This window comes from Anthonomus grandis, chromosome 16 (assembly GCF_022605725.1).
Source record: "Anthonomus grandis grandis chromosome 16, icAntGran1.3, whole genome shotgun sequence".
NCBI lineage: Eukaryota > Metazoa > Arthropoda > Insecta > Coleoptera > Curculionidae > Anthonomus > Anthonomus grandis.
In genome coordinates, this window is record NC_065561.1 from 7,345,993 (window position 1) to 7,373,626 (window position 27,634).

General features: G+C 33.7%; 1 protein-coding gene across 5 annotated transcripts in view; it reads right to left on the reverse strand.

Annotated features, from left to right (window-relative positions):
- LOC126745987 (serine/threonine-protein kinase mig-15) overlaps positions 1-27,634 on the reverse strand; it is a 162,158-nt gene that overhangs the window by 110,728 nt on the left and 23,796 nt on the right. For 4 of the 5 annotated variants that reach the window (XM_050454070.1, XM_050454068.1, XM_050454072.1 and 1 more), the window contains exons 9-10: positions 12,796-12,895; positions 12,588-12,608 (exon numbers count right to left, since the gene is read on the reverse strand). In XM_050454070.1, the coding sequence (XP_050310027.1) occupies positions 12,588-12,608; positions 12,796-12,895 (121 nt within the window). The remainder of the gene's footprint in view (positions 1-12,587; positions 12,609-12,795; positions 12,896-27,634) is intronic. The other variant, XM_050454069.1, reaches the window with a different exon arrangement.

Genomic DNA, 27,634 nt, shown 5'->3' on the forward strand with positions numbered 1-27,634 from the left:
GAAAACATAGATTATAAAAACAAGTTTGTTTATGTAAATATTAAGCTTCACTTATAGCAGTTTAAAACACGCCTACTCTTCCGTTTACGCGATTAAAATGGCGGGTCATTACCTACGTGTTTTTAATATTTAAGAAATTTATTTATATATCGTAAACTATTAAATTTAGATTAGTAGTGTTATATATATTTGAAAAGGGAATTTTAAGGGCTACAAGAAAATGCAAAAAAATAATATGCATTCCATTTAAAAAAAAAAAAAAAAAAAAAAAATTTAATAATGAAGCACCCTGTATAAATTTAAATATCATGAGCATGTTAAGCGCTTAAAAGTGCTATAAGAAAGTCTTTACAGAAATCATTTATCTTTAAAAACACAATAGCCGAAAAACGAAAATGACCAAATTTCAGAAACGCCCTCTAGCGGCCAAACTGTTTGCCGTAGCAAAATTTCATTTGCTTCAATAAACTTCTTTTAAAATTTGAGCCCGGAGAATGAAGGTCAAAATTTTTTTATCTCTAACAGGGACATGACTTCCCATAAGAAAACGTCTAAATTGGCCCACCCTGTACACTGGTGGCCAAAAGTAGATTGACAAATTCCATTTTTATGGATATATTTTATCTGAAGCAAAACCGGTTGAGCTTATTAGTGTTCAGGAATGTAAACAACATAGTTTGAAGAAACAAATTCTATAGACTTTTATTGCTTGCAATTTTTCTCAATATTTTTTTTATCAAATTCCAATAATTTTGTTTGACTGCTAGGTGGCCAAAATTGGATTGACAAACAACATATTTATTCAGTCTCTGAGTTTTATGCGTTGGTTTCTGTTAATTTGACTTTCCTTACTATTAGTTTTGAAAAATATTCACAATGCCACGTGGTATAACTTTATCGATCGATATTAAGATGCGAATAATCGACGATTACCGGAACGGGGTTAAACAGGCGGATATTGCTCGAAAATTTTCTCTTTTGAGGGCAACAGTAAGTCAAATAATAAAAAATGTTAATCTCCGTGGAAGTGTTGTTCCTCTAAAAAAAACTGGCCGACCAAAGAAGACCACTAGTCGTGTTAAGAAATTAATTTTGAAAAAAGCAAAACTTGACCCATTCGCAACTTCAAAAGAAATCAAGCTGCATTTGGAAGAAGAAGGTGAGGGTTCAGTTAGTTGTCGTACCATTAGAAGAAGACTTCAATATAGTGATTTAAAAACAAGACGCCCTGCAAAGAAACCACTGCTAAGTTTAAAAAACGTTTTCTCGAGAACATAGTCACTGGACAGTCTCCGAATGGAAAAAGCTTATTTTTATTGATGAATCAAGTTCAATTTGATTAATTCGGATGGCAAAAGATATGTTAGGCGTCCTGTGGTAGCCATAACCAAAGGTATGATCCCAAATATACGGTGTCCACAGTCAAGCATGGAGGTGGTTCCGTGATGGTGTGGGGGTGTTTTTCGGGCTATGGGATGGGTCCACTACACTTGATAGAAGGCACGATGGATCGTTTCATGTATAAAGACATACTGCAGGATGTTACGGTACCTTACGCTGATGAAGTTATGCCACTCAACCACTACTTTCAACATGATAACGATCCGAAACACGCATTCAAGGTCGTTAAGCAATGATTGACCCAAGAAAAAATGTATGTTATCAAATGGCCGTCACAGTCACCGGACCTAAATCCGATCGAGAACATTTGGGATTACATTGATCGTCACATCCGATGTAAAAATTTCAAAAATAAACAAGAACTTTTTAAAGCTTTGAAGGCATGCTGGATATCTGTCGTACGTCCTATATTGACAATTTAATTAGGTCAATGCCCAAAAGGTTGGTGGAAGTGAGAAGAAATAGAGGCTATGCAACGCATTATTGAATAAAACCCTTTAAATTTTCTATACTTATTTTTATTTTAGTAAGCTTTGAATTTGTCAATTTAATTTTGGCCACTTGAAAATTGTTTGGTTTTTTATTTTTTTTTTTAATAAAATTGGGTATTACGAATAAATAGTTTAAATATAATTAAACATTACAAATAGGCTCCATTGTTTTTTAATCAGGTACTGTCCCACCTAATTTATCATTTCCTAAACCGTGATATAAACAAATTTGAAAAATAAGTAGTTGTCAATCTACTTTTGGCCACCAGTCTATATAAAAAAATCTATTATACCTCAAGTAAATTATTCTATTTATGGCTTATTGAACTTTCTTTTAAATATAATCCAATAGTCCATACTTCCAATTTAGTCATAGGTTAAGGTAAAATGAAAAGCATAGAGTATCCTTCCAATCGTTTATTCTACATATAACTTAAAAATTCGGAACATGTTTCGGACACAGCAGTGTTCATCATCAGGGGGCACAAAAAAAAAAGTCGTGAACAAAGAAACAAGAAACAGAAAAAAAAAACAAATAAGACACAAAAAAGTCATAGTTATAATGGTTTAAAATTAGCGCAAGTCACCCACACCAGGACTTCAGTTTTATGTCAACACGTTTTTAAAAAAAAGTTGTTTTTTTAAAAAAAGATGAATTAAGAAATTAAAGTGGTGAGATTTGACGAAACTGACGGAACTTTCATGTATATTAGGAAAATTATTTAGTTGTATTAAGGGAAGTTTCAGAGACAGTAAATTGATGAATGATGTAATTAATTATTATTATAAAAGCAGTTATACTCTATTTCAGAAGTGTGTAGAGCAATAAAACCTCATTAGGTATGCAAAAGTGGTACCTGGTGATCCACCAATATTTTATGCCACTACCTTAGTTGGGTATTAGTTTCAATGTAAAATTCTTTCTTTTCGTTGATTGCAGGTAGTGCCACCCGGTTTTGGGTCAATTTATGAGTTTTGCCCATTGTTACCCACTGATAAACATTGAAAACGGTTCGCCAAAGGCGTGCAACTGGGACTTGTTTTTTACCTTATAATTAATGTACTTAAATGCTATTTTATTTTAGAAAGTTACTTTTGTTTAAATGGAATAATATATTTTTTTCACAAATTTATTGAACATAATATGTAGAGTAAAACAGTTGAAAATGTCACTTTTGGATCTGGCACTTTTTGAACAGTGTATAACAATTTTAAATTATAATAGATTGTAGTCTTCTTCGTCATCTGACGAACTGTCATCACCTCTTGACATTATAATTAAAGGATCGACTGTCTGATCGATGAGGTTGTCAAGATCCCACATTTTGTCCTCTTGCTTAATTACATGCTGGATTGCTTTTCGCCAATTCTCTGGTGTCGCTTCCGTAATGGCTTGATCAAACAGTAGCTTAACATCTTTCATTTTAAAAGTCGTGTTTTGTCTTGCTACAAATCCTTTTACCTGCGCCCATATCAGTTCTATAGGATTTAGTTCGCAATGATATGGCGGTAAGCGCAGTACAGTTATATTATATTTTTCGGCTATATCTTCCACGGCGTATTTCATGAAACGAGTTTTGTGTAAGTTTGCTATTGCCAGCAGTTCTTTTTTTATCAAATTTGCTTCAAACGCAATACCTTTTGCAGTCAGCCAATCGATAATTTCTTGCTTTTTCCAACTTAAAGTTGGCGTCTTCTCTATTCGCCGTGAATGATAGCTTGCGTTATCCATAACTACCACCGAATTAGCCGGAAGAAATTTTATCATTTCACCAAAATAGTCCTCGAAAACGTCTGAGTTCATGTCTTCATGGTAATCTCCTGTGCGAGTCGACTCAAAGGTTAGCAGACCTTCTTTTAAAAATCCCTCTTCGCTTCCAATATGTGTGATTATAAGTCTTTTTCCTTTTCCCGAAGGTACTTTAATACCCGTAGACAGGCCTTCTATGAAAGCTTGGCGAGCACTGGTTATATTTTTGTCTTGCCACATTTTTTGGACTATATAACCTTCGTTAATCCACGTCTCATCAAGATAAAAAACTTTCTTTTGCTCCCTGCGGTACTGCTTGATACTTCTCAAGTATTGTCGTCTCCAACAAACAATTTCGTCGCTCTCCAGTAAAAGTGCTTTGCGGTTATGCTTTTCCCAGGCAAAATCCATATTTTTTAAAGTTTTCCATAAAAGTTTTCTACTTATCAACGGAATACTGTCATCTCGGCCAAGCTCCATTAAAATTTTGTCTAGGGTGGGTATTTCCTTTTTAAAATAAAAAGAGTGAACTTTTCTTCGAATTATACATTTAGCATTTTCATCAAGGACTTTTGTAGGTCGTCCTGGCTTTTGCTTGGGAGATTCCACTTGACCTGCTACTTTTCTTTCCCGCAACAATTTGAAAATGGTGGACTTTCCAATTCCACTCATTCTAGAACATTTTTCAACAATTTCTTGCACAGTAAAAGTAGGGTAATCGTGTTTTATGCAATCATGTACATTTAAAATAATAACTTTTTCACTCAGCGATAGTGGAGAATTTTTAGTACATCTTTTCGTTGGACTGAATACCTCCATTTTTTAAATATTGGGATAATAATATTGTGATTACACTACAGCGTAGCAGTGACTACTAACGTTTAAAATATGATTTAAAAGTATTTATAGTCTGTATATATTACCTGACCCCATTTTTGCATGTTACAAAGCGTTAAAAGATAGGTACCTATACAAAAGGATTAAATGTATTTATTTAGTATTTAATCTCTTTCAAAATAAAGGCATTTAATCCGTGAAAATTAAATTCATAAATATTAACACAATATTAAACTTATTTCAGTTGGAAGAGATTATGACGATTATGTAAATATAAAATTGATTAAATAAGATTATTAAAAATAAGGTTGGGTTCAAAATTAAATACGTCGTTAACACAGACAAGAACAGGACTCTTCTTGGCTTTAGTAATTTCCATCCTCTCCAGAAGGTCAAGCTTTTTCCCTTTAGGGCATTCATGAAGTATTTCAGCTCCGACCTCTGGAGAAAAGTGATGTGTGGAAGCTAACAGGTGATTCGCAAACGCTGACTTTGTATCACGGACGTCTGTATTTTTAAATTTCTCAAACAACGCTACATGTTCTTTAACGCGTGTAGAAATTTTTCTTCCAGATTGGCCAATATATACAGCGTCACAATCTTGGCCAATCTGGAAGAAAAATTTCTACACGCGTTAAAGCCAAGAAGAGTCCTGTTCTTGTCTGTGTTAACGACGTATTTAATTTTGAACCCAACCTTATTTTTAATAATCTTATTTAATCAATTTTATATTTACATAATCTCTTCCAACTGAAATAAGTTGAATATTGTGTTAAAATGCCTTGGCTTAACAACAAATGTTTTGAACTTCTCCTCAGTGTTCCGGTAGCCCATAGGTTATAGTCTCTGGCTTGTAAGCTTGTTGTCGCGGGTTCGATTTCCAATAGGTGTGATATTATTTTGCAATTTTTTATTTTTTGGTTCTAAATAACTGTATAGTCATCCTAACCTTAAATGTATGTTTATTTACTGTTTTGCCAACGTTAGTGGCTTTTTAAGGTTTTAGTCTTTTTAATGTCCTCTTTTTTTCTTTCAATACTAATTATTATTGTTTTAGGCCTGATGAGGCTCTGAATAGAGCGAAACACGTGTAGCTTTAAGTAAATGTTGTGAGACCGTGACTTTGTGTTTTTCATTGTTTTTCGTCTGAAAATATTATTTGTTTACAATAGTAAACAAATAAAAAGAAAAAAATTAAATTGAAAACAATAGTAATAAATAGAGGATTTTTGATATGTAATCAAACCCTGGGGCGTGTGCCAATTTTAAACCTTTTACCCCCTGATGACGGACACCACTGTGTCCGAAACATGTAGGGAATTTTAAGCTAACTTCATGTTTAATAAATAAGTGGAGGGAGAATAACTGAAGGATTTTCATTTTACCTTAACCTACGACTCCACTGCAAGTATGGGCTATTTCTTCACGCAAATATTTTTGTTGTCGCCCGTCTCAATCTCTTTACAAAGTTTACTGATACGTGTAGAAATACTTCTACCGGTGTGAGCAATGAAAAACGCATTACAATTCTCACTTGAGCATACCCTATCTGATAAACTCCTGATTTTTGTTCTGAAGGGAGAAATCATATTCTGCCTGGTGCATCTTTTTTAGTATCTTTTGATGTCCAATCATTTCCCTAGTATCCCTTTTGAGGAGTGTTTAACTTCGAGACTTAAAAAAAAAACACTTGTCTTGAAAAAATCCATATTGATAACCTGTATCTCTTATTGGATGCAGAGAGGAGTGGCAGTATTCCAACAGGCCTGCATTGCTAAACAGGGGGACCATCTGGCACAGAGAACTCCAGAATGAATAACAGAGCTGGATCAGGGCTTTGTGGTGGGATCCCACATACTAGCAGAGCATACTCGCTGGGGAAGGCAAGAGAGTGGCGACTCTCTTCCAGGCCGAAGTATTCGCTGTATTAAAATGCGGACAGAAAATCCTAAGCTGCAGACACCGCAATACAGTCGTATCAATATGCTTGGACAGCAGACCTGCCATTAAGGCTATCACGGCCGTAGAGGTAAGATCCAAACTTGTAGAAGAGTGCATAAAAGTTCTGAAAAAACTGGTGCAGGTTGGCTGCAAGGTTCAGCTCATCTGGGTACCTGGCCATACAGGTAACGAGGCCGGAACCCATAATTGGTATCGCCAAATGCGTAGCGGTCGAGTTAATGAAGGGTCTGCTGGACAAGTGGACCCACCGAAGATGGACTGAGTCTCCTGGTATGAGACAGGCCAAAGCGTACATAGGTGGGCCCTCTGCCTGTCGCACCCAAAAATCTACTACGACCGGTCTTTTGCCCGGACACTGGCACTTAAGAAGCCATCTCCATGCCATCGGTATTGCGGACAATCCGAAATGCCGGTGGTGCTGGGAGGAGGATGAAACCGTTAACCACGTGGTCGCGGAGTGCCCAGCACTCACGCGCGCCAGGTTGAAATACTTGGGTAACACCTTCAGTGCACCAAGTGACTGTAAGTCCTTCAGACCAGAGAGCCTTATCGGTTTTTCTAAGGCCATTGGGCTCTGAAAACCCCCGGTGGGGCATGACGGGTCCATCAGGAGACCTATATGCACAACTCCTCTGGAACCAATTCCTCCAACTCCCGCCTCTGGCAGCCCACTGTTTTGACAATTTCAATTTCAACCTGTGTCTTCTGGTCAATTTAGTTTTACATTTTTTTATTTAATTTAACTATTGTAAGACGTTTGTTTTGTTAATATAAGAATGCCTCTATAGATTTAATATTATGGTTGGAACTAAAAATGACAAATAAATCCCAGATGATTTATTAGCTATGCGCAGTCACACCAAAAAGAAATAGTCAACTTTTAATATTTCAACGGCCTCTTTAAGAGATCTTGTTGCATAAACACTAACAAGAACCGATATTATAATTTTGTGGAGTACATGTTTAGTAAATTGAGTTTATACAGGGTGTCCCGAAAGTAATGGGACATAGAACAACAGTAGATTTCTTCCGTCATAATAATGTGATTCAGGACAACTTACCTTATCCTAACTTTAATAGTAACTGAAATACAGAGCGTCAAAGTATTATTTGATTTATCGTTTTTTTCTCATAAGTCTTGAACCAAATGACATACTGACATGAAATTTAGAACATACAAGTCTTTTAAAAAGAAAAATCGTATTTCATGTTTCGATCGTTGCGTTAGTTTTTTTTTAATACCCTAACTTTTTTGCAGCTCCGTATATTGTTTTGAAAAGTAACAAAATAATTTTCTTTTTTAATATTACATACAAAATTTATACCTTATTAAAGTCGCTAGAAGCAACCATCATCGAAATTAATGCACTTTTAGGTGATCATAGTATGTGAATGACTTAAATTTACTAGATTTTTAGCAATGCAATCCTAAATAAAATAAAATTAATACCTAAGATTATTGATATTTATGTAAAATTAGAATAGTTACTAAATAAAAGAAATATTACGACTTTTTTGTTAATTCTTATATCATAACCAAAGTAAATGATATTTATTTTTTTTTTATATTTTATCTTCAAACAAATATATCAAAAACAATAATAAACTAAGAAACATACAAATAACGCTACTATAACTATAACAACTGTTTCAAATGCCCTCCATTAATTTCAATGCATTTTGAAATACGTTTAACAAATGACATGAACATGAAGATCCTTATTATTTTTTGACATATTTATAGAGTTTACAATTTTTACATTTACTTCATTTAGATAATACAGGGTGATTTTTAAGTTGATACTTTTTTTTAACTGTGTATAGAACTCGGTAAAATAAAAATTTTTTTCAAATAACTTTATTCAAAAAACCGAAAAATAAAAAAATTGCATTGCCAAAATGTTATAAAATGAGTCCAATACGGTCCTCTCTAACTTAAATATGTTGTTCAAAGTTGTCACCATTAACTTCAACACAACGATTTGCTCGACGTAACCACTGTTCCGTAACGGCACGCAATAGAGAAATCGGTTTTTGTCTAACTGTTGCCGCAGCCTGCTCAATACGTGCTATTAGTTCTTCTTGTGTGTCGATAGGCGTCTTGAAAACTAAACTTTTCATATACCCCCACAAAAAAAAGTCACATGGATTTAGGTCTGGCGACCTTGGTGGCCATGCAACTGGTCCATTTCGACCAATCCACCGATTTGGGTAACTTATATCCAAAAATTCGCTTACTTCTCGTCTAAAATGGGCAGGTGCTCCATCCTGCAGGAGCCACATAGCTTCCCTGATATTCAGTGGCACGTCTTCTAACAGAACAGGCAGATTATTTTGCAAAAAGTCCAAATAAACATCGCCCGTCAAACGGTCTGGTAAGATAAATGGTCCAACAAGTATCTCATTCACAATTCCTGCCCACACATTAGCAGAAAAGCGGTGTTGAAAATTGGTTCTGCGAATTGCATGGGGATTATCAACAGACCAAACATGCGTATTTCGAAAATTGTTAATTCCGTTTCGAGTGAATGTTGCCTCGTCCATGGCTAAAATTTTGTTCAAAAAATGTTGATCATTTTCATGTTGTTGTAGGAACCATTCACAAAACTGAACTCTGCGGGGGAAGTCTTCAGGCAGTAGCGCTTGGACACGTTGAACGTGAAAGGGATTAAATTGATTCTCGCGCAATGTTGTCCATACTTTTGTTTGACTTAATCCGACCTGCCCTGCAACAACTAGAGTACTTGTTGTTGGATGTTCTTCGATGAGATTTAAAATTTGTTCTTCCCTATGAACATTTTCAGGTCTCCTTTTCTATGAAACTTCTGGGTGTAGGATGATTCCGCAAAGGAAAGCGGTCTGCGAATACCGAAGCAGCAGCACTTTGAAGACACTCTCCATAAATAAGCAACATATCCACATAATCAACATATATGAACTTGTCATTGTTTTCATAACGATATGCCATTTTTAGGATTTGCAAATTTAAAATTAACAACAATAAACCAAAAGTGTCTAAGACTAACCTATCGGTACAATGCGTGATCGATAATACAAAAATTCGAGCAAAAACTAAACGTAAACAGACGATGAAAAACAAACCCATATTCACTTTTTTTATTCTGTATGTCCCTTGTTTTTGAGTGTATCGAAAAGTTATTTGAAAAAAATGTATATTTTACCGAGTTCTATACACAGTTAAAAAAAAGTATCAACTTAAAAATCACCCTATATATAGGACTTTAAAAAACAATTGATTTCAAATATCCCCAAATACAGAAATCCATGGGGTTTAAGTCTAAACTACGCGCAGGCCAAAGCAAAGGTCCTCCACGGCCAATCCAACATTCGGGATATTGTTCGTCAAGGTAGTTGCGTACCTGTCGAGAAAAGTGCGCTGGCGCCCCATATTGCATAAAATACATGTTCTGCCTAACATTTATTGGTATATCTTCTAAAAGGCCTCCAAGTTCATTTCGTAAGAAATTTAAGTACAAGTCTCTGTTCAAATTAGGTGGTAGTTCTTAGGGGCTTATTATATGGTTTCCAATAATATCATACCAAACGTTAATTTTGAATTCATGTTGGAAATGACTGACAACTGAATGGGGGTTTTCAGTATCCCACATAAGAGCATTTCTAAAGTTAAATACGCCGCGTCTAGTAAATGTAGCCTCGTCTGCAAATAACACTCCGCTAATAAGCATTGGATCTGCGTTTTGCATATTTTCAAACTGACGACAAAACTGCATTCTGTCCGGCAAATCTGAAAAAAGTGTTGTAAAGTGAGGCCGTCTTTCTGAAGTACTTTACCAACACATGATTTGCTTACACCCGTAGCTACCACTATTCGCCTAGTCCTTAACCCGGGATTTCCTGCTACGCAGACTAAAATTTCTTCTTGTTCTTGGGAAATATTTTTTGGGCAGGCTTTAAAAAACAGGCATTTTTGGCCGAAATGATCCAGTTTCTCCTAGTCGGCTATAAATTCTCTGGAATTGTTGTGTTCTTGTCGTCACCTCAATTTCACTTTATTGATTAGTTTAATACTTAGTTTAGTTCTATAAGTTATATTCTTAAGTGCATTCAAAGTATCGCTTCTTGCTGAAAATATTTTTTTGTTTTACCTAATGAATGTTGAGATTTGCCTTATTTCCTCGCCTCTCCCTATAATATTTCCTTACTTGCTATTCTTTACTTTTACTACAAACTGGTACATACCCAAATAATACGTAATAGTACGCAAGTACCGAAAAGACTGACGCGGGGGGATCGAGGTGAAACACACTCGGTACTAGATCGTCTTACTGTTAATAACCATTTTTACGACCAGTGTTCCCTGTGTTATCCTGATCCTGACTGACCCCTAGGTAAGTCTTTTTACTTTTAATTTAATTCAATCACTTTATTATTTTTTTAAGTGGTGTAAAACCGTCCAAAGGTACATGAACCATCGCAACCTATAAATTTTACAGCCTATAGGGCCTCAATTGATTAGAACCCTTTTCTAATCAATGGCACCCTTTTAAACAGGAATAATTTATGGTTTGGTTGTTGTCTATCTGAAAATTTTTCCTGATAGCTGCATCTTGCATGCCGTCCATTAAATTTTACTTGCGCGTAAACACAAAGCATATCACCCAAATTGGTAAACAAATTATGCCAAAACAATTGGTTCAGGACCATCAGAAAAAAATAAATCAAATAATACTTTGACACCCTGTATTTCAGTTACTATTAAAGTTAGGATGAGGCAAGTTGACCTCAATCACATTATTTTGACGTAAGGAATCTACTGTTGTTCTATGTCCTATTACTCTCGGAACGCCCTTTATATTCATTAGTTAAAAAGTGTTGAAAGTGGTTAGTTGATTCCTGTGAGTATTTCTACTCAAGAAGTATGTCTACACGTATCAGTGAACATTGTAGAGGGTTTGAGAAGGGAAAGAACAAAAATAGTTGCTCTACAAGCATTAAATCTAACTTTCACACATGTTTATATTAACAATCAGTTTTAATCCAGCTACTGACTTGAAGATTTGCCATTTCTGCTATAAAAGTAATAAACTTGATGTGTTGGAAATACTAAAAATAAATAAAGCTACACAAAACAACAACCCTTAACGTGTTGATGATTAAATACATCACTCTTGTACTCACTTTTTTAATTCACTGTTTCAACTCCTCATACTCTTTTAATACATTATTCTTGCCTTTTACAATTTGCTTTTATATAGCACTCATTGCTTTCTTTTACAATTTACTAAATATTGTGTTAGTCACCAGTGTTCCACTTTTCTCTTGCTTCCACCAAAATTTTTTTTAATATGCCATGAAATGCCTTGGTACTTTTTGGACTTCTCAGCATAAATGTCACCTAGGTTTGAATTAAGTTAATGTTCGGAAACATACTATTCAGTTCATCACCTCAGTTTTGGAATTATCATATTAAAAGTGCTTTAAAATAATAATTAATCACCAATTTACAGTATCCGAAACTTCCCATATTACCCAAATAATTTCCCTATCATATATGAAAATCAGTTCTATCAAATGTTACCACTTTGACGTCTCAATTCATCTTTCTCAATAACATTTTTTTTCTAAGCCCTCGCGTGTATGACTTGTGCTAATTTTAAACCCTTGTAAGTGCGACTTATATTAATTTTAAGATATTTTCCGTGTCTTTTTTTTTTTGTTTCTTTATTCACGACCAATTCCTTTTAGTGTCCCTTTGATGATGAACTTAAGAAGCTATAATATGTAGAATAAACGAGTGGAGGGAAGCTGTATGTGTTTCATTTTACCTTTAAAGAGATAAAGAAACCAGAGAAGAATAATCAAAATACATACGTTCTTTCACAGTTTCCTAGTTGTCTTGTGCTGTTAAAAGCGACAAGCGAGCAAATAAAGTATTTTTCATATCGACATTTTATGCAAATCGTAAATAGTTTAAGCTGCTGAGTTTCAAATACCATTTATAAATTATTAAGTTTTTATCTACCCACATCAATTTTCAATAACAAATTGCACTTATGCGTAATTAAATTTAATTATCAGTATTAAGTTTGTAGCTATTTTGATAAATATGATAAAACAAAAAAAGCAGATATATGAAGCAAATAAAAAAAGTCTTGTACACATACCTCGGGTTTACGTGCAGGAGCCTGAAGTGAAATGTGAAACGCGGACATGAAATAAACAGAAGGGCAAAAATTAGAAGAGAGAAAGCAGTGTTGTAGAAGAAAGATAAAGTAGTAATTTACCTAAATACACACACTAAAAGACAAGAATACTACTCTAACACTGACAACGAAAATGAATATTTAATTCTTGCATGGAAATCATACGTACCATTGGTTTAAACATGTGTTGTGACTGTGAATTTCTTTGTGGCTGTTGAGGCTGCGATCTTGAAGCTGCAAAATTATTGTCCGGTGGCGGAGGTAAAGGTCTATAACATTTTAAAAAATCATCGCATTAATTATTTGCGTAAAATTAATTTTTTGTATGATTTTTAATACAATTTACAAAATTTGGTTCAATTGCTACGATATTACTTTCAATTAGCTCTGTAAGAATTTTAAAGTTGTCAACGCTGTTACTAGCCAAGCGATAGCTTGGTCAATTTTTATCAAAAAATTAAAATTATTAAAAAGAAATAATTATTTTAAAATTTTTATGATTAAAGAGATATTTCTAAAATTTATCATAAAAAGTTTCTAAAATACTAAGATCAAAAAAGAACAATACTACTTATCGAAACATAAAAAAATAGTTTTTGGCTACGGTGAATTGCGATAGGCTAATTTAAATAAATTATTTAAATTTACCTACTTTACGGGGAACAATAATTAATAAAAAGTGAGAAATTAAAATTCAGAAAAAGTGTACACTAATCCAATTTAAAACGTTGTATCAGGAATGGAGGCAGACAATTTGAACATTAGTTGCGACCTTAAGTTTTATTTCATTTATTTTGACTGTACAAATATTAACTTAGCCTAGAGTAGCGGCGTACATTTGACTATGTACTAAACAAAAATACACCCCTATTGAACCAATAATTCAGTTTCTAAAAACATTGTGTCTGAAAAAATTAGTTTGTCTGATTTTTGCAACAGTATTGCGCCCTCTATCGATATTGTTGGCTGTAAATTTACTATTAGGTTACAGATATTTTACATGATCGTTTTGTACATCGCACCATCGCAACATCTGTAATTTTCGAGCAATTTCTGGATCAGTTTACACTTTTAATATCAAAGCTAAACCATAATGTAATAATAGTGGGCGATTTTAACGTGTCTGATTTCTCTATTAATTCAGCTCACTAACTCACTTTTGACTAACATGTTTACGCAACAGGTAATCATGTTAGTCAAAAGTTTATTGCTGTGAATAATTTTGCTAACACTTTTAATCTTGTTTAGTGTAATCACATCCTAAAGTATAATAACAGACTATTATATCTTGTTTTATCTAACTTCACCTGTACTGTTTCTCGTAGTGATGTGCCTTTTGTCTTGGAGGATTTGCATCACCCTGCACTGGAGATTGATTTTACTGTCTCAGGCCAACGTGTCCATAATTTTCAGCTTAATAAAAACTTATCTCATTCTTTTAACTTTAGAAAGGCCAAATTCCATCTCCTTTATGACTCGATCCTTAAAGCTGACTGGTCTACTGTGTATTTATCCTCTAACGTTAATGATGCATGTGGAGCCCTATATGATATATTGAATGGCATATTTACCGCACACATTCCTCTTAAGCAGCAACGTAAAAGAAGATTTCCAAATTATTATTCTCGAGAATTGATTAAGAACATTTATAGGAAAGAAAAGGCTTTCAAGGACTTTAAAATGAACAATTCTCCATTCTTTCAAAATAAATTCCATTCTCTTAGACGCCTTATCAAACTACAAATACGCAATGAATATAGGTTTGAAAATATATAAAACACCGAAATGAATATTTCTTTGGACCCATCTAGCTTTTGGAATTTTATCGGTTCTAAGAAGGCTGGCACCATGATTCCTGGTATGATGAGGCTACCAGATGACGTAGTAATTAAATACCCACAAGACATAGTTGATGCTTTTGCACTGTTCTTTGGTGAGGCATTTATACAATCAAATTTAATAAACCATTCGTCGACGTCTGATAATGTGCCCCACTTTGACATTTCCAACGTTGATGCTTCCCAGATTATTTTGGCTAGTCAAAAACTCAAAAATAAGGTGGTAACATCTGGTGTAGACGGTGTACCTAGCTTCTTGGTTAAAGATTGTATTGGTGTCCTGGCTGATCCGCTGACCTACATTTTTAACTTAATACTGTCAACAGAACAGATTCCTGAAATTTGGAAGACTGCTAGAATAATACCTATTTTAAAAGCTAGGGACTGTGATCAAATCGTGAACTACAGGCTAATCTCATTACTCTGTAACTTCTCAAAAATTTTCGAAATTATCCTGAATCGGTCGCTATTTAGTCACGGAAAAGAACGCATCTCTGTAGACCAGAATGGATTTTTTAGCGGGCGATCTTGTGTTACTAACTTATCCTGTCTGTCTAGCCACATCTGTGAATCACTTGATGTTAATACTCAAGTCGATGTTATTTATACCGACTTCCAAAAAGCCTTTGATCGGATAGATCACTATATTTTGCTGCAAATTAACTCAGTATGGTTTTTCAGGGAGATTATTTAATTTATTTAATTCCTACTTGATTGGTAGATCTCAATATGTCGAATATGAGGGCTTTAAATCGAAACTTTTTAACGTAACGTGTGCCACAGGGCTCGACCCTAGGTCCTTAGGTGTTTAGTTTTTTTATAAATGACTTGATCGAGTCACTCACTTGTCATAGGCTGGCTTCTGCCGATGATTTGAAGCTATATTTAAATATATATGGTTTGGAGGATTGTGTTTTTCTTCAGAACTGCCTAAATACATTGGAGGTATGGTGCGCTGTTAACAGGTTAGGCTTGAATGCGGCTAAATGTAGTGTGGTCAGTTCCTCTAGATCAAAAACACCCTTAAATTTTGATTACTCTATTAATGATACTATTTTGAGTAGATTAGAGCAAATTACTAATCTTGGTATCACCTTCGACTCCTTTAAATTTACATTCGTTCCACACTTCAACAACATAGTCAATTCAGCCCTGAGAAGACTTGGGTTCATAATTAGAAGTTCTCAGAGTTTTACTTTGGAATCTACATTAAGACTGCTTTTCTGTTGCTTTGTGAGATTAAAGGCTGCATTATATGGAGTTTGGCTGCATTATATGGAACCCGCTCTATCAGAATCATGTTGGTCTCCTTGAATCTGTTCAGCTTAGATTTGCTAAGTTTTTGGCCTTCAGGCAAAAAAGGCAACTGTTGGAACGCTTCAATCTACATCCATTACATCTCAGAAGAATGATCTTCTCTGTAAAATTCCTGCATGGGTTACTGAATGGATTAATTGATAGTCCTGTACTTCTTTCTGGTGTACGTTTCATGGTGCCTAGGCTTAATGCTAGACATCCCCTAACATTCTTTCTGCCAAGGCCTCATACTAACATCCTGTTGAAATCGCCACTATATACAATATGCGCTATATTTAATCGGATCTGTCACATGTGCGATATAAATTTCTCTCCGGTTCATGTGATTGTCGATATCTAGGTGGATCATTACTCTTGGGATTAAGACCCATGTGTTTAAGTTATAGTTAGTAGGTATATTGCAGTTAATTTAATTAAATTTTGTTGAATATGTGATTATATTGTTAAACTTTTATACTTGGGTTTTTATATCATATTAATAGTTATTTGTTCTAATGTTTTGGATAAATTTCTTTTCGTTCTTTTAGATTTGTTTTGTGTTTTTTTTTTCTTTAAACTATACTTTTCATTGTTTCGCAAGTGTTTCCTGTTATTGGGCAAGTTGCCTGTTGGAAATAAAGGCTTATTATTATTATTATTATAATCTAGCAAGTATCTCTCATTTTGCAATTTAGATTAGATACGCCAACTTTTGATATCACTTGCCAAGTAAATTTCTTTTCCAGGACTAGTTAGTTAAAGTTGGGAAATGATGGTCAAAAGACACAATTTTCAACAAAAATTGAGCAAAAATCTGATAATTTATTAAAAATGCAAACAGTTGTGTTTGAATTTAGTTTTATAATTTATCAAAGGGTTATTCAGAGTTACATTAAAAAAATTATTCATATTCCACAGTACTAAAAACATCACCAGGAGGTGTCAATCTTTCTAATCACAATTTTTTTACCAAATATTTCTTAAGCCTTTCGTTCTGTTAAGCTTCTAAGTTCATTACACGTTAGGTAGTAGTAGTAGTAGCGTTGTATCATAGCAATCCCTCCCTCCAACCACTCTCAAACAAAATCCCCCCTCTCCCTGCACAGCTTCATTCGGACTTTTAATTTAAAAAAAAAGATAGAAAGTATTAAAAAATTATACTGGCTAAAGACCTTTAGCAATAAAAAAATAGGCAAGAGCCAGAAAGGCTAGCCAAATTAAAAGACAGTATATAGTAGGGTTGTATCATTACTGGCATACTTAATGACCGATGTCAACGGTTTTAAAAATCGCGATAGACTTTGCCTAGCTAAGGAAAGGTACAGCACGTGTTGTTCGGCTCGGTTGCGCAGTAAATTTGTTTACGCCGCTGCCAAAGCATTGGTATCGATCGCCCCGATTTGCATATAAACAGTGCCGTTGCGTTAATTCTTATATTTTTGTTCTGTGCCTTTTAGTGTTTATGTCTTTAGGCGCGCTACTGTCGCTAATCGGGCGTTATTAGGGGACAAAACTTGGCGCAGCTTTGAAACAGATGGTGTACGTTTCCTTAGCTAGACAAACTCTACCATCCTTTTTGTCTTAGAAAACTATATGATTCTTCTTGCAATTAGTTTTTAGTTAGAATTGTTTTTCTTTCTATAGGCAAATAAAGTATTTTGAATTTGAATGGTTGGCTTAAATTGTTCAAAATTAGGTCAGGTATCAACCTTCCGGAGCCCCCGTATATAATGATTCGATAAATTACGATTAATGCGATCATCATAATACGAAAAATTCCTTTGAAGTAGTCAACTTATTGCAAGACTTCCAATTACCACCAAATTATGTCTTAGTATCATTGGATGTTATTTCCTTGTTTACAAATATTCCAACAGACCTTATCATGGCAATTTTAACGAAAAAGTGGGACCTAATAAAAGACCGATGTACATTATCTTTGCAAGAGGTTATAGACCTCTTAAATTTCGTATTTCAAAACAATTATTTCAATTTAATTGGACAGTTTTATCAACAAGTTTTTGGAATAGATATGGGTAATTGTTTATCACCTATTTGCTCCAACATCATTATGAGTGAACTTCAAAAAATATGCATTGATTAATTACCTTTTAAATTACCATTTTTCCAACGATACGTCGATGATATTACTATCGTACCTACCGACCAAATTAGTGTTCTTCTTGACATTGAATAATTTTTGATTTAAAACTGCAATTTATGATCGAAATAGAGTCTAACAACTCAATCCCTTTCCGTGACATTTTTATTTATTTATTTATTTATATACACGGGATCAACCCCATTACAAAATATATATATATTTCTGAAAAAAAAATAAAAGCTATACTACCTAACCACTAATTAACAATAATTATCAGACTTAATCTTAATACCAAGGATAATTAAACCGTTTTACAAGTAGTAACAATATTCTCTCAAAATCAGAACAATTAACAATGCAAAATTAGCTAAGAAAAAAACAAAATATATTATTATCAATGACAATGATCAAATGTATTTCAAATCATTAATCATGGAGCAAAATCAATTCAAAAAAACAAAATCCTACAAACTCTTAATAAGACTCCTAAAATGCAATAAGGAAATTCCCAAAACTTCAATTCCAGTAGAGTTTACCAGCCTCAAGGTCCTTTCGACAGGCGAGTGCATAGCATAGTTGGTAAGATGATAAGGCAAAGAAAACAATCGATTTGCCCTCAGATTATGGTATGGAATATTGAATGAAATCCTATTAAGTAGTTCGGGACAAATCACAAGGCCATTCAAAAGTTTATAAATAAACACCAAATCATTCTCAGTGCGTCTCTTAAGTAAACTCCGCATGTTCAGCAAGTTCATTGCTTCATCATAACAATGGTCATTAGGAACTGGAATGCGAAGTTTATAAAGGCAGAATCGTAGAAATTTATTTTGAACCCTCTCCAGTGCCATACAATTATTCATGTACAGAGGAGACCAAATCATTGATCCATACTCCAACAAAGAGACAACAAGTGATATGTACAACCTTTTGCAAGTTTCAACCGACAGATCCTTACAATTGCGCAGGATAAAACTAAGGACCTTAGATGCTTTAGTTATAATAGTATTTACATGGGTATTAAAATTCAATTGTTCATCAAAAAAGATACCAAGGTCCTTTACTACTTCAGTGTACCTAAGATTAACATTATCAATAGTATAGGAGGAAGTTACCCGTTTGTTTCTTTTGTAGAAACTAATGTAACTGCATTTACCCACATTCAGAACCAAACTATTACCAACACACCATTCACACATTCTATTCAGATCATCTTGCAAGAGAACCATGTCTTGTTCTGAACTGATCACCCTATAAAACTTTAAATCATCGGCAAATAACAAAAAATTACTATTTTTAAAGCAAACCAAAATATCATTAATGAAAATATTGAACAACAGGGGAGAACAATGACCACCCTGGGGAACCCAGAGGTCACACTGAAAGATGCGACCTAGCATCCCCAATTTGTACCTGCTGAAATCTGTCAGAAAGAAAACTTGCAAACCAGCCCACCAAACAATCTGAAAAACCAAAACGTCTCAATTTTTCTAGTAATAAGCTATGGTTGACACTGTCAAATGCCTTGGAAAAGTCTGTATATATTACATCCACTTGTTCACCCCTCTCCAAAGCACTTAACAGAGCACCCTGATACAGCAACAAGTTTGTAATAGCAGACTTGCCACGACTGAAGCCATGCTGTTCACTTAACAGAAGTTCTTTGCAATAAAAATTAATTTGCTCATAAATAAGACTGTCTAGAAGTTTTGGGATGGCAGACTGTACACACACACTCCTGTAATTGATCATTTCATTAGCAGCACCACATTTAAATATAGGCGTAATAAAACTGAGTTTCCACTCGGATGGAAAAACTGTCAAGTCTAAAGACCTACTGAATAAAACAAAGAGGGGATAAGAGAGGGCACATACACATTTTCTCAAAAAATAATTGGGTATACGATCAGGGCCAGCACTAAGTTTAGGGGGTAATCGAAAGATTTTATCAAAAATTAATCCAATAGATAATTTAGGATTTGGAATAGTCATGTTTACACCAGCCTGCTGAGAAGGTAAGACATTATTATCTCTATTATAGACAGTAGAAAAAAACCTGGCAAACCCCTCTGCAATTTGTTCACAACCTGCAAACTCCCCATCATTATAGGTCATCAAATCAGGAAGCTTATTTGTTGCTCTCCTGTTATTAAACTTATACCAAAAACTTTTGGGGTTTGTATAAAGTAACTGGTCCAAATTTGAAATAAAGTTCTGTTAACAAGTCTCCGTTAGAGTTTTGCACCTAGCTCTAAGATCTGAAAAGACTTCGTAGTCTGCAACAGTATGACTAGACTGATATTTTTGTGTGAAATTTTCTTTTGCAGGATCAAGTACTTTAACTCCCCTGAAAACGAACTGGGAAAAGACGAGGTTTTGAATCTCTTAAGAGGCATAAACAAAGCTATAGCCATATTCAATATATGATAGAACTCTGAAACCGCATCATCAATATTAATTACATTCAGAACATGGTCCCAATCAACTCCACACAAATAACTATTAACACCCAAATAATTTGCATTTCTAAAGTCATAGAAGAACTGTACAAAATTTAATGTTTTTTCTTTACCATTGCTAAAAGTTAATTCAAAATGATAAGGCTTATGATAGACAGACTTATTAAAAACACAGTCAACAGCTTCACTCACCACTAGATCATTCCTATTTGTAAAAGTGAGATCAAAAAAGGCAATTCTATCATTTGGCACAAAATTCCTTTGAAAAAAGTTAAGGTAAGAATAAAACTCCCCAAATATTAATCCACATGAGTTAGGTGGGCATCTAACAACAGTTCCAAACTCATCATTTTCCCAAAGAGCATCCGGAACATTAAAATCACCAAAAATAATAAAGTCAGAGTTAGAAAATTGTTGCCTGAGAATATCAACTGACTGACAATGTCCCTCATAAGAATCCGTATTGGACCCAGGTGGGATATACACCCCCCCAATTACAAAACTACTAGCCAAAATATAATAAAAACAGATTGGTACCAAAAACCAACATTCTCAGAAAGATTTTTAACCTATAACTCTAATCCCTCTTTTAAACAAAAATTAATAATATTAAAAATTTGAAGAGTAGGGCACTACAACTATCTCAAATCGACTATCACAGAAAGAATTTAAAATAAAAAACTTTCTTCTACATAATGATTATCCACATAAATTAATTGATAAAATATTGTTTAAAACTAATCAAACAACTCAAAAACAGATCAAAACCGCCGAAAAAAAAATCTTCAAAATACCTGTCAGTAATCTCTCTAAGAAGATTGCAACAGAACTTAATGACTTAATGACTGCTTTCAAGAATGAAAACAGTACCAAACGGTTCTTTTCAAAATTAAAAACAAGAACACCAAAGGACTTAGTAATGCAATCTATAAAATTCCATGTTGTGAATGCGATGGTGTTTATATCGGTCAAATTTCTAGATATTTAAAGACTAAAATTTCTGAACATAAAAGAAGTAAAAAACCTCATATACCATGATTTGATTTAAAAAAAATAGAAATTCTATCTAGACAGCAAAATTATAAAAAGAGATTATTCTTAAGTGAACTGATTGAATTTAAAAAACACCCAAGTAAAAAAGAGGACGTTGATAATCTAAGTAATGCTTATTTTAACCCAATTAGCAACATAAAAGTCTAATCTAAGAACACCTCGTACATAGCCTAAGACCTAACACTATGTGAGTCCCCAGGTATATAGATCCAAAAAAGAAATATTTACAATAACAAACTAATCTATGTTTTGTTTTTTCTTTTATAAAGAATTGATAAGTGGATTGGCTGCTGGAAACGATTATCGAAATTTATCTCCCAACATAGGTGGTTATAACATAAAAGAGAAAAAAATAAAAATGAAAAAACTCTGGGGCACGGAAGGATCTATAAATTTCTTATATTGATTATGATATTACAGTTACTATTGACGAGGACGATCTACAATATATTATGTAAGCTTATATACAAGTTTTTCATTTTGATAGAATCTTCCTAAAATTATCTATTGTGACCTTGGTTTTCAAAATTTGGAAGGTTTAGAGATTGTATGGAGAGTTTTTTTTTTAAATTTTGGTTAAGTTTTATAATAAAGTTTCAAAATAATTTATTTTATTTAATGTGATTTTAATTGTATAAAATTGGTTCAATGATTTTTAACTTAATGATTTTATTTGCTTATATGAGTCCTGAGGATGATCTCAGAGATCGAAACGTCGACCAAATATACAATTAATCGTCAGAAGTAGTTTTTTTTTTACCTATATCCAACAATAAAAATTAAGCAAAAATAATGATTTAAAAGCACTGATACCCATGACCCATACTGCCTTGCTAAGACAGGAAGTCGTATGCAAAAAAACAACATTTAGAGATAATAAGCAATTTGTAAATAATTATATGCCATCCCTGTTTGTTGTCAATTGCTTTATTGTTTAATATTTATTTTTGTAAATAACTATAAAAAACAACTTTAAGATATTTTAAGCATTTTGTTTAATCATAATTTGCAGAAAAACAAACTTTTGTTGGATACGACATTTGGTCTTAGTAAAAGAAAACATCTTATAATTTTTATACTAAATCAATTTGCTATAAAATAATAATAAACCCAATTTATAAATTTTTATAAATTGAAATAAACAGTTAAAAGTATGGAAATATAAGATATATTAATGAAAACGAGTATAACAAGTACATTAATAAGATAAGTTATTCACTATCATAATTTGCTGCTTCTCTTGATTCTAGCAAATTGTGCCAAAAGGACATCCTATTTGATGGTATGATTTCTTGCAACTTTTACAGTAATTTAGCTTTCCTCTCTTTTTCAATACCTTTGGGGGCCAATCTTATGGTGGGTTTTGGTAGGTCACTTTTAAATTGTTTTGCCAATAAAAAATTTAGTTCTATTAATTCACTACTAAATTTTGTTTTGTAAAAGAGGTTTTTAGATTCCCTTTTAAATTGAACCTCAACGAAATTGGCTAGATAATGCTTTGGTATAATTTTATTCACCTTAAATCTAGACGAAAAATCAGCAAAATCATAAAAATAATTTAAATTCATTTCGAATACCTCAACCCTTGAACTGTTTGATTTTTTAACACATAATTTAAAATCATCAAAATCCAAAACTTTGCCTGTTTGTTTTAAGGACTTTTTTTTAAGGAAAGAGTCATCAGACATAAAAGTGTGGCCAGTTTGCAAATATTTTATTTTTAGTAAATTTAGATTAATATCTGCTGAATTAATTAAATAAATAAAAAAACAACACAAAGCCCAATTTTTATTTTGGGCGGCGCAATTATCTAGCCAAAGTGTTATTTCTTTTGCATCATGGTGAAACAAGAGAAATTTGTAGAATGTTGAGATAATATCAGATTTACTCCTTCCGGCCACTCCTTCATGCCAAATAATAGCTACTGGTTTGTTTTTTACAGATTGCTTGCCGAGGGTAACGAAACTCTCATTAAAACAAATAATCCGAGGAGTAAAAATAATTTCTTTAAACATCTCACAGCGTGGTAGCATTAGGTTATAATGCTACCACGCTGCGTAAAAAATAACATAAGTACCTTCTGTAAATCTGCAGAAAAATATAATTATTCAGAGTTTACTGCAGTAAAAGATGCGTCTTTTTTATACTCATTTCTCGCCTCTACGGCATTTTCATAGTGAGTTTTCGATTGTTCACAATCTTCACAGTCAGAGTTGAGATTTACTTTGTCATGTTTTGTATTTTTAGAATGACGATTAAATGAACTTCTAAGATTAACTGAGCACTGGTTGAGGCCTAGTGAATGTTTTTTAATATCTGATTATCTTCCTATATCAAATTTTTGTCGTCAACAATCTATACATGGAGGAACCATGATCTTGGCTAGGCAAACAATTGAAACGATTTTTTGTAATATTAATAAGTATGATAATCTTCTGTTAGAGAATGTTTTTGAATTCTCTCTTTCTTTTTGTAAGCGTTTTAATTTATATATTCTTAGTGTTTATAGGCCACCTACAGGAGATATTGCTATGTTTCTGGACAAACTTGATTCTATTTTATCCCAGTTGTCCCTACACTCTAAGGTTATATTGGTTGGTGACTTTAATATCAACTACACTGATGAAACCTTGCCACGTACTTCTCTTTTAAGTATTTTAAATTCTTACGACTTGAAAATGCACGTTCTTTCTCCCACACGAATAACTTCTTCATCTGCAACTACAATTGACTATTTCTGTACAAATTTTGATGACGTTTTATGCACAGTACTCCCATCTGGTATTTCCGACCATGAAGCTATTCTTGCTAAAATGCCATATAATACTGTATCATCTTCATCTCATTATATGGGAAGAATTTTCAGCAGGAGAAATTTCAATGCTTTTTCTGCTGCTACAGCTTCGGTAAATTGGAATGCACTTGAAACGGCTTCTGACCCACTTACTTTATTTTTTCAAGTTCTGTGTGATAAGATCAATCAGTGCTTTCCTAAAATGAGGCTTAAAACTAAGAAACGAAAACCATGGGTTACAAGAGACCTTAGAATTTCTGCTAAAAACCTCCGTTTTTTGACTAAATTGTGCAAATATACCACAAATGAAAATATCCTTGTATATCATCAGAAATACCGTAGTCTGTACAGAAAGACAATTAAAGCAGCAAAATCTAATTATTATAGGGATCGCTTAAATATGTCATCAAATAGGCAAAGAGAGAGTTGGTCGATTATTAATGATTTTAGACATTGCCATAGAAAAGTATCGGAACCGGAGTTAAGACCTGACATTTTAAACGACTATTATTGTGATATACCTAATATCTTGCTCAAGGGCATTCGTAGTAACATTGATCCCTTACACTATCTTCAACAAGTGTCGGTTGAGCATTCATTTTTCTTTCATCCTGTCGAACTTACCGAAGTAAAAAATTAAATCAAACGCCTAAAAAACCATAAATCATCTGGAGCTGATGGGATATCTTCAAGGTTGTTACTCTTTTTGCCTGATTCAGCCTTAAATGCTTTAGTTTCTGCCATAAACAATTCTTTACATAATGGCATTTTTCCTTCATGTTTAAAAAAGGCAGTGGTTATCCCTCTTCATAAGGGTGGAGATTTGGATCAGCCTTGTAATTTCCGTCCCATTTCTATTTTGTCTACCCTCTCTAAGATAGTTGAAAAACTTGCAAAAAGCAGAATTTTGTCCTTTTTACATCATAATGGCATTTTGTCTGCAAATCAGTTTGGATTTCCAGCCGGTAAAGGGACTCATGATGCTGTTTTTAGCTTTTTGGAGAGCGTCTATGTGTCCTTGAATTCTGGAGAGTCATCGGCGGCAGTGTTTTGTGATCTATCCAAAGCACTTGACTGTGTGGATCATGGAATACTGTTATCTAAGCTCGATAAATATGGTTTTAGAGGCGTAGCGTTGCGATGGCTTGAGTCCTATCTATCAAATCGTACTCAGAAGGTTTCAGTGTCTGGGCGTTTGTCTGCTTCTAGATCCCTAAAATGCGGCGTTCCCCAGGGTTCAGTGTTGGGACCACTGTTATTTTTACTGTATGTGGATGACTTGAGTTCATTGAAACTGCAGGGCAAGGTGGTTCAGTTTGCTGATGATACCACCATACTATGGAGCCATAAAAATTCTGACTATATTAAGACTTGTATCCTTGAAGACCTTCAGATTTTATCAGGGTGGTGTGCTTCCAACAGGCTCGTGTTTAATGTAAGAAAGACGTCTATTATGGGGTTTAAGTGCGATGTTCAGGGTCTGATGTTTGACGAAAATTCCCTCTTGCAGAATAAAGAGTGCTGCAAGTTCCTAGGAATTACCATTGATGGTCGCCTTCGGTTTGAAGATCATATTTTACATTTAGCTGGGAAATTATCTTCTGGATGTTTCGCAGTAAGAATGGCAAAACAAGAGCTGGGAGGGGTGGTTGCACGTTCAGTGTACTTTTCACTTATTGAATCTCATATTCGGTATGGCTTGCCTTTTTGGGGTTTAACCAATAAGGGGCTACTTAACATTATCTTTGTTATTCAAAAAAAAGCAGTTAGATACCTGTGTTCTGCTAAGTTAAGAGATTCTTGCAAACCCCTCTTCATTTCTGAAAAAATCCTAACTCTTTTTTCACTCTTTATCTTAGAAACAGCTGCTCTTATTCACAAAATTCCCAATCTACCCTCTGACACTGGCCATTTGACTCGTCGTGTAAATGATGTTCCCCTACCTATTCCTACGTCTTCCCTTACCAAAAACTCATTAATCTACATAAGTAAAAAAATTTACAATCATGTTCCTCTGTGTGTTAGACATATATCGGATGTTAAGAAATTTAAAAGAGAATTAAAGTCGCTTTTATTGGCTAAGGCATATTATAACCTGGATGACTTTTTTAATGATAGGTTTTAACCTTGGACATGTTGGAAAGTTTTCTTTTTTTCCTTTTTTCTTCTCTAGTTTTGTCAACAAGTTTACCTTTATTTAGTAATTGATTGTTTTATTTAGTTATCTTTAATTTAAGTATGTTCAAAAAGTTTTGTCTTCTTGTGTTTAATTTTGTTCATTGTTTTGTCAATTTTTGAAATTGTATTTGTGTTTTGTTTTTTTAGTTTGTAGGATGCTTGTACACAAGATTATTCTTACGTAATATAGCACATTTTCTTTCTTTCTTTCTTTCTGTTTCGCATTGCCAACACTCTTCATGGCCCAACGTTGCAAAAGAAATATTCATCTCAACTACTTGTTGGCAATAAAGTTTGTATGAAATATTTATGTTAGGGTACTTTTAAAAGAAATCTTGATGCATTAATTTAACATTAATGTCGCTCGGAAGATATTTCCTATTGGGCGCATGCTCCCTTCTACAATGGGATATTCTTGGATCAAAGGAATTTATGTGATCAATAATCTGTTGTCTGTCAATTTTTTTCTCAGAAGGGTGTCCTCGCTTTAATGGTTTTACAAGTAAACATAATACATCTCTAATCATTCGATCATTATAAACTTCAAAACCTAAAATTGCCAAAAAAAAATTTTTTGCACACATTTACGTCAGTCCCTGTATTAGATTTTAAGTAATAAACTACTGTGTGATTACGCCTAGAATCTCCATCTTTAGTTTTTCTTTTTTTATTGATTCTCTTTGCAGAACTAAAAATGAATTGGCGTTGTTCTTCATTTATTAATTGCCAAAATTCTTTATTAATAATTATTTGCCTGTCTTTATCAATTTTTTGAGATCACTTTTTTATGCAATTTTCCTTGCGTGTTTCCTGTATACTGTGTTTTGCAATATTTTCATCCCGTTTCTGTTTTTCCGGTCCTCTAAAGATGTGTTATATCTTTTCCTTTTTCGAACTTTTCCGTCCTTTGTAAATTTATTCAGCTGATTTTGCTCACATTCTTTAATAACATTTTCTATCATAATCTATATATTTAAAACACTAAGCCAAAATTTTCAGCAAGTTAGTGAGAGAGTTGTATTGCATCAATTTACACGATCTTTTTTTTAAATAATCCTCTGGTTACCGAGACCTTTCAACACTATTTTTTTTTATTGTTTAATTGCGTATATTTTTTTATAAAAACAATATAGTTTTTAAGCCGATAACATTTTCTGTGCAGTATGGCGAATACGCTGGTACGTGGATCGAAAAGACCGGGCGAGGCGACTCGAGGTGCGACATGCACATCTAACGTCACACAAACGATAGGTTATAAATACTACTGCCAGAGGCAGTAGGCACTT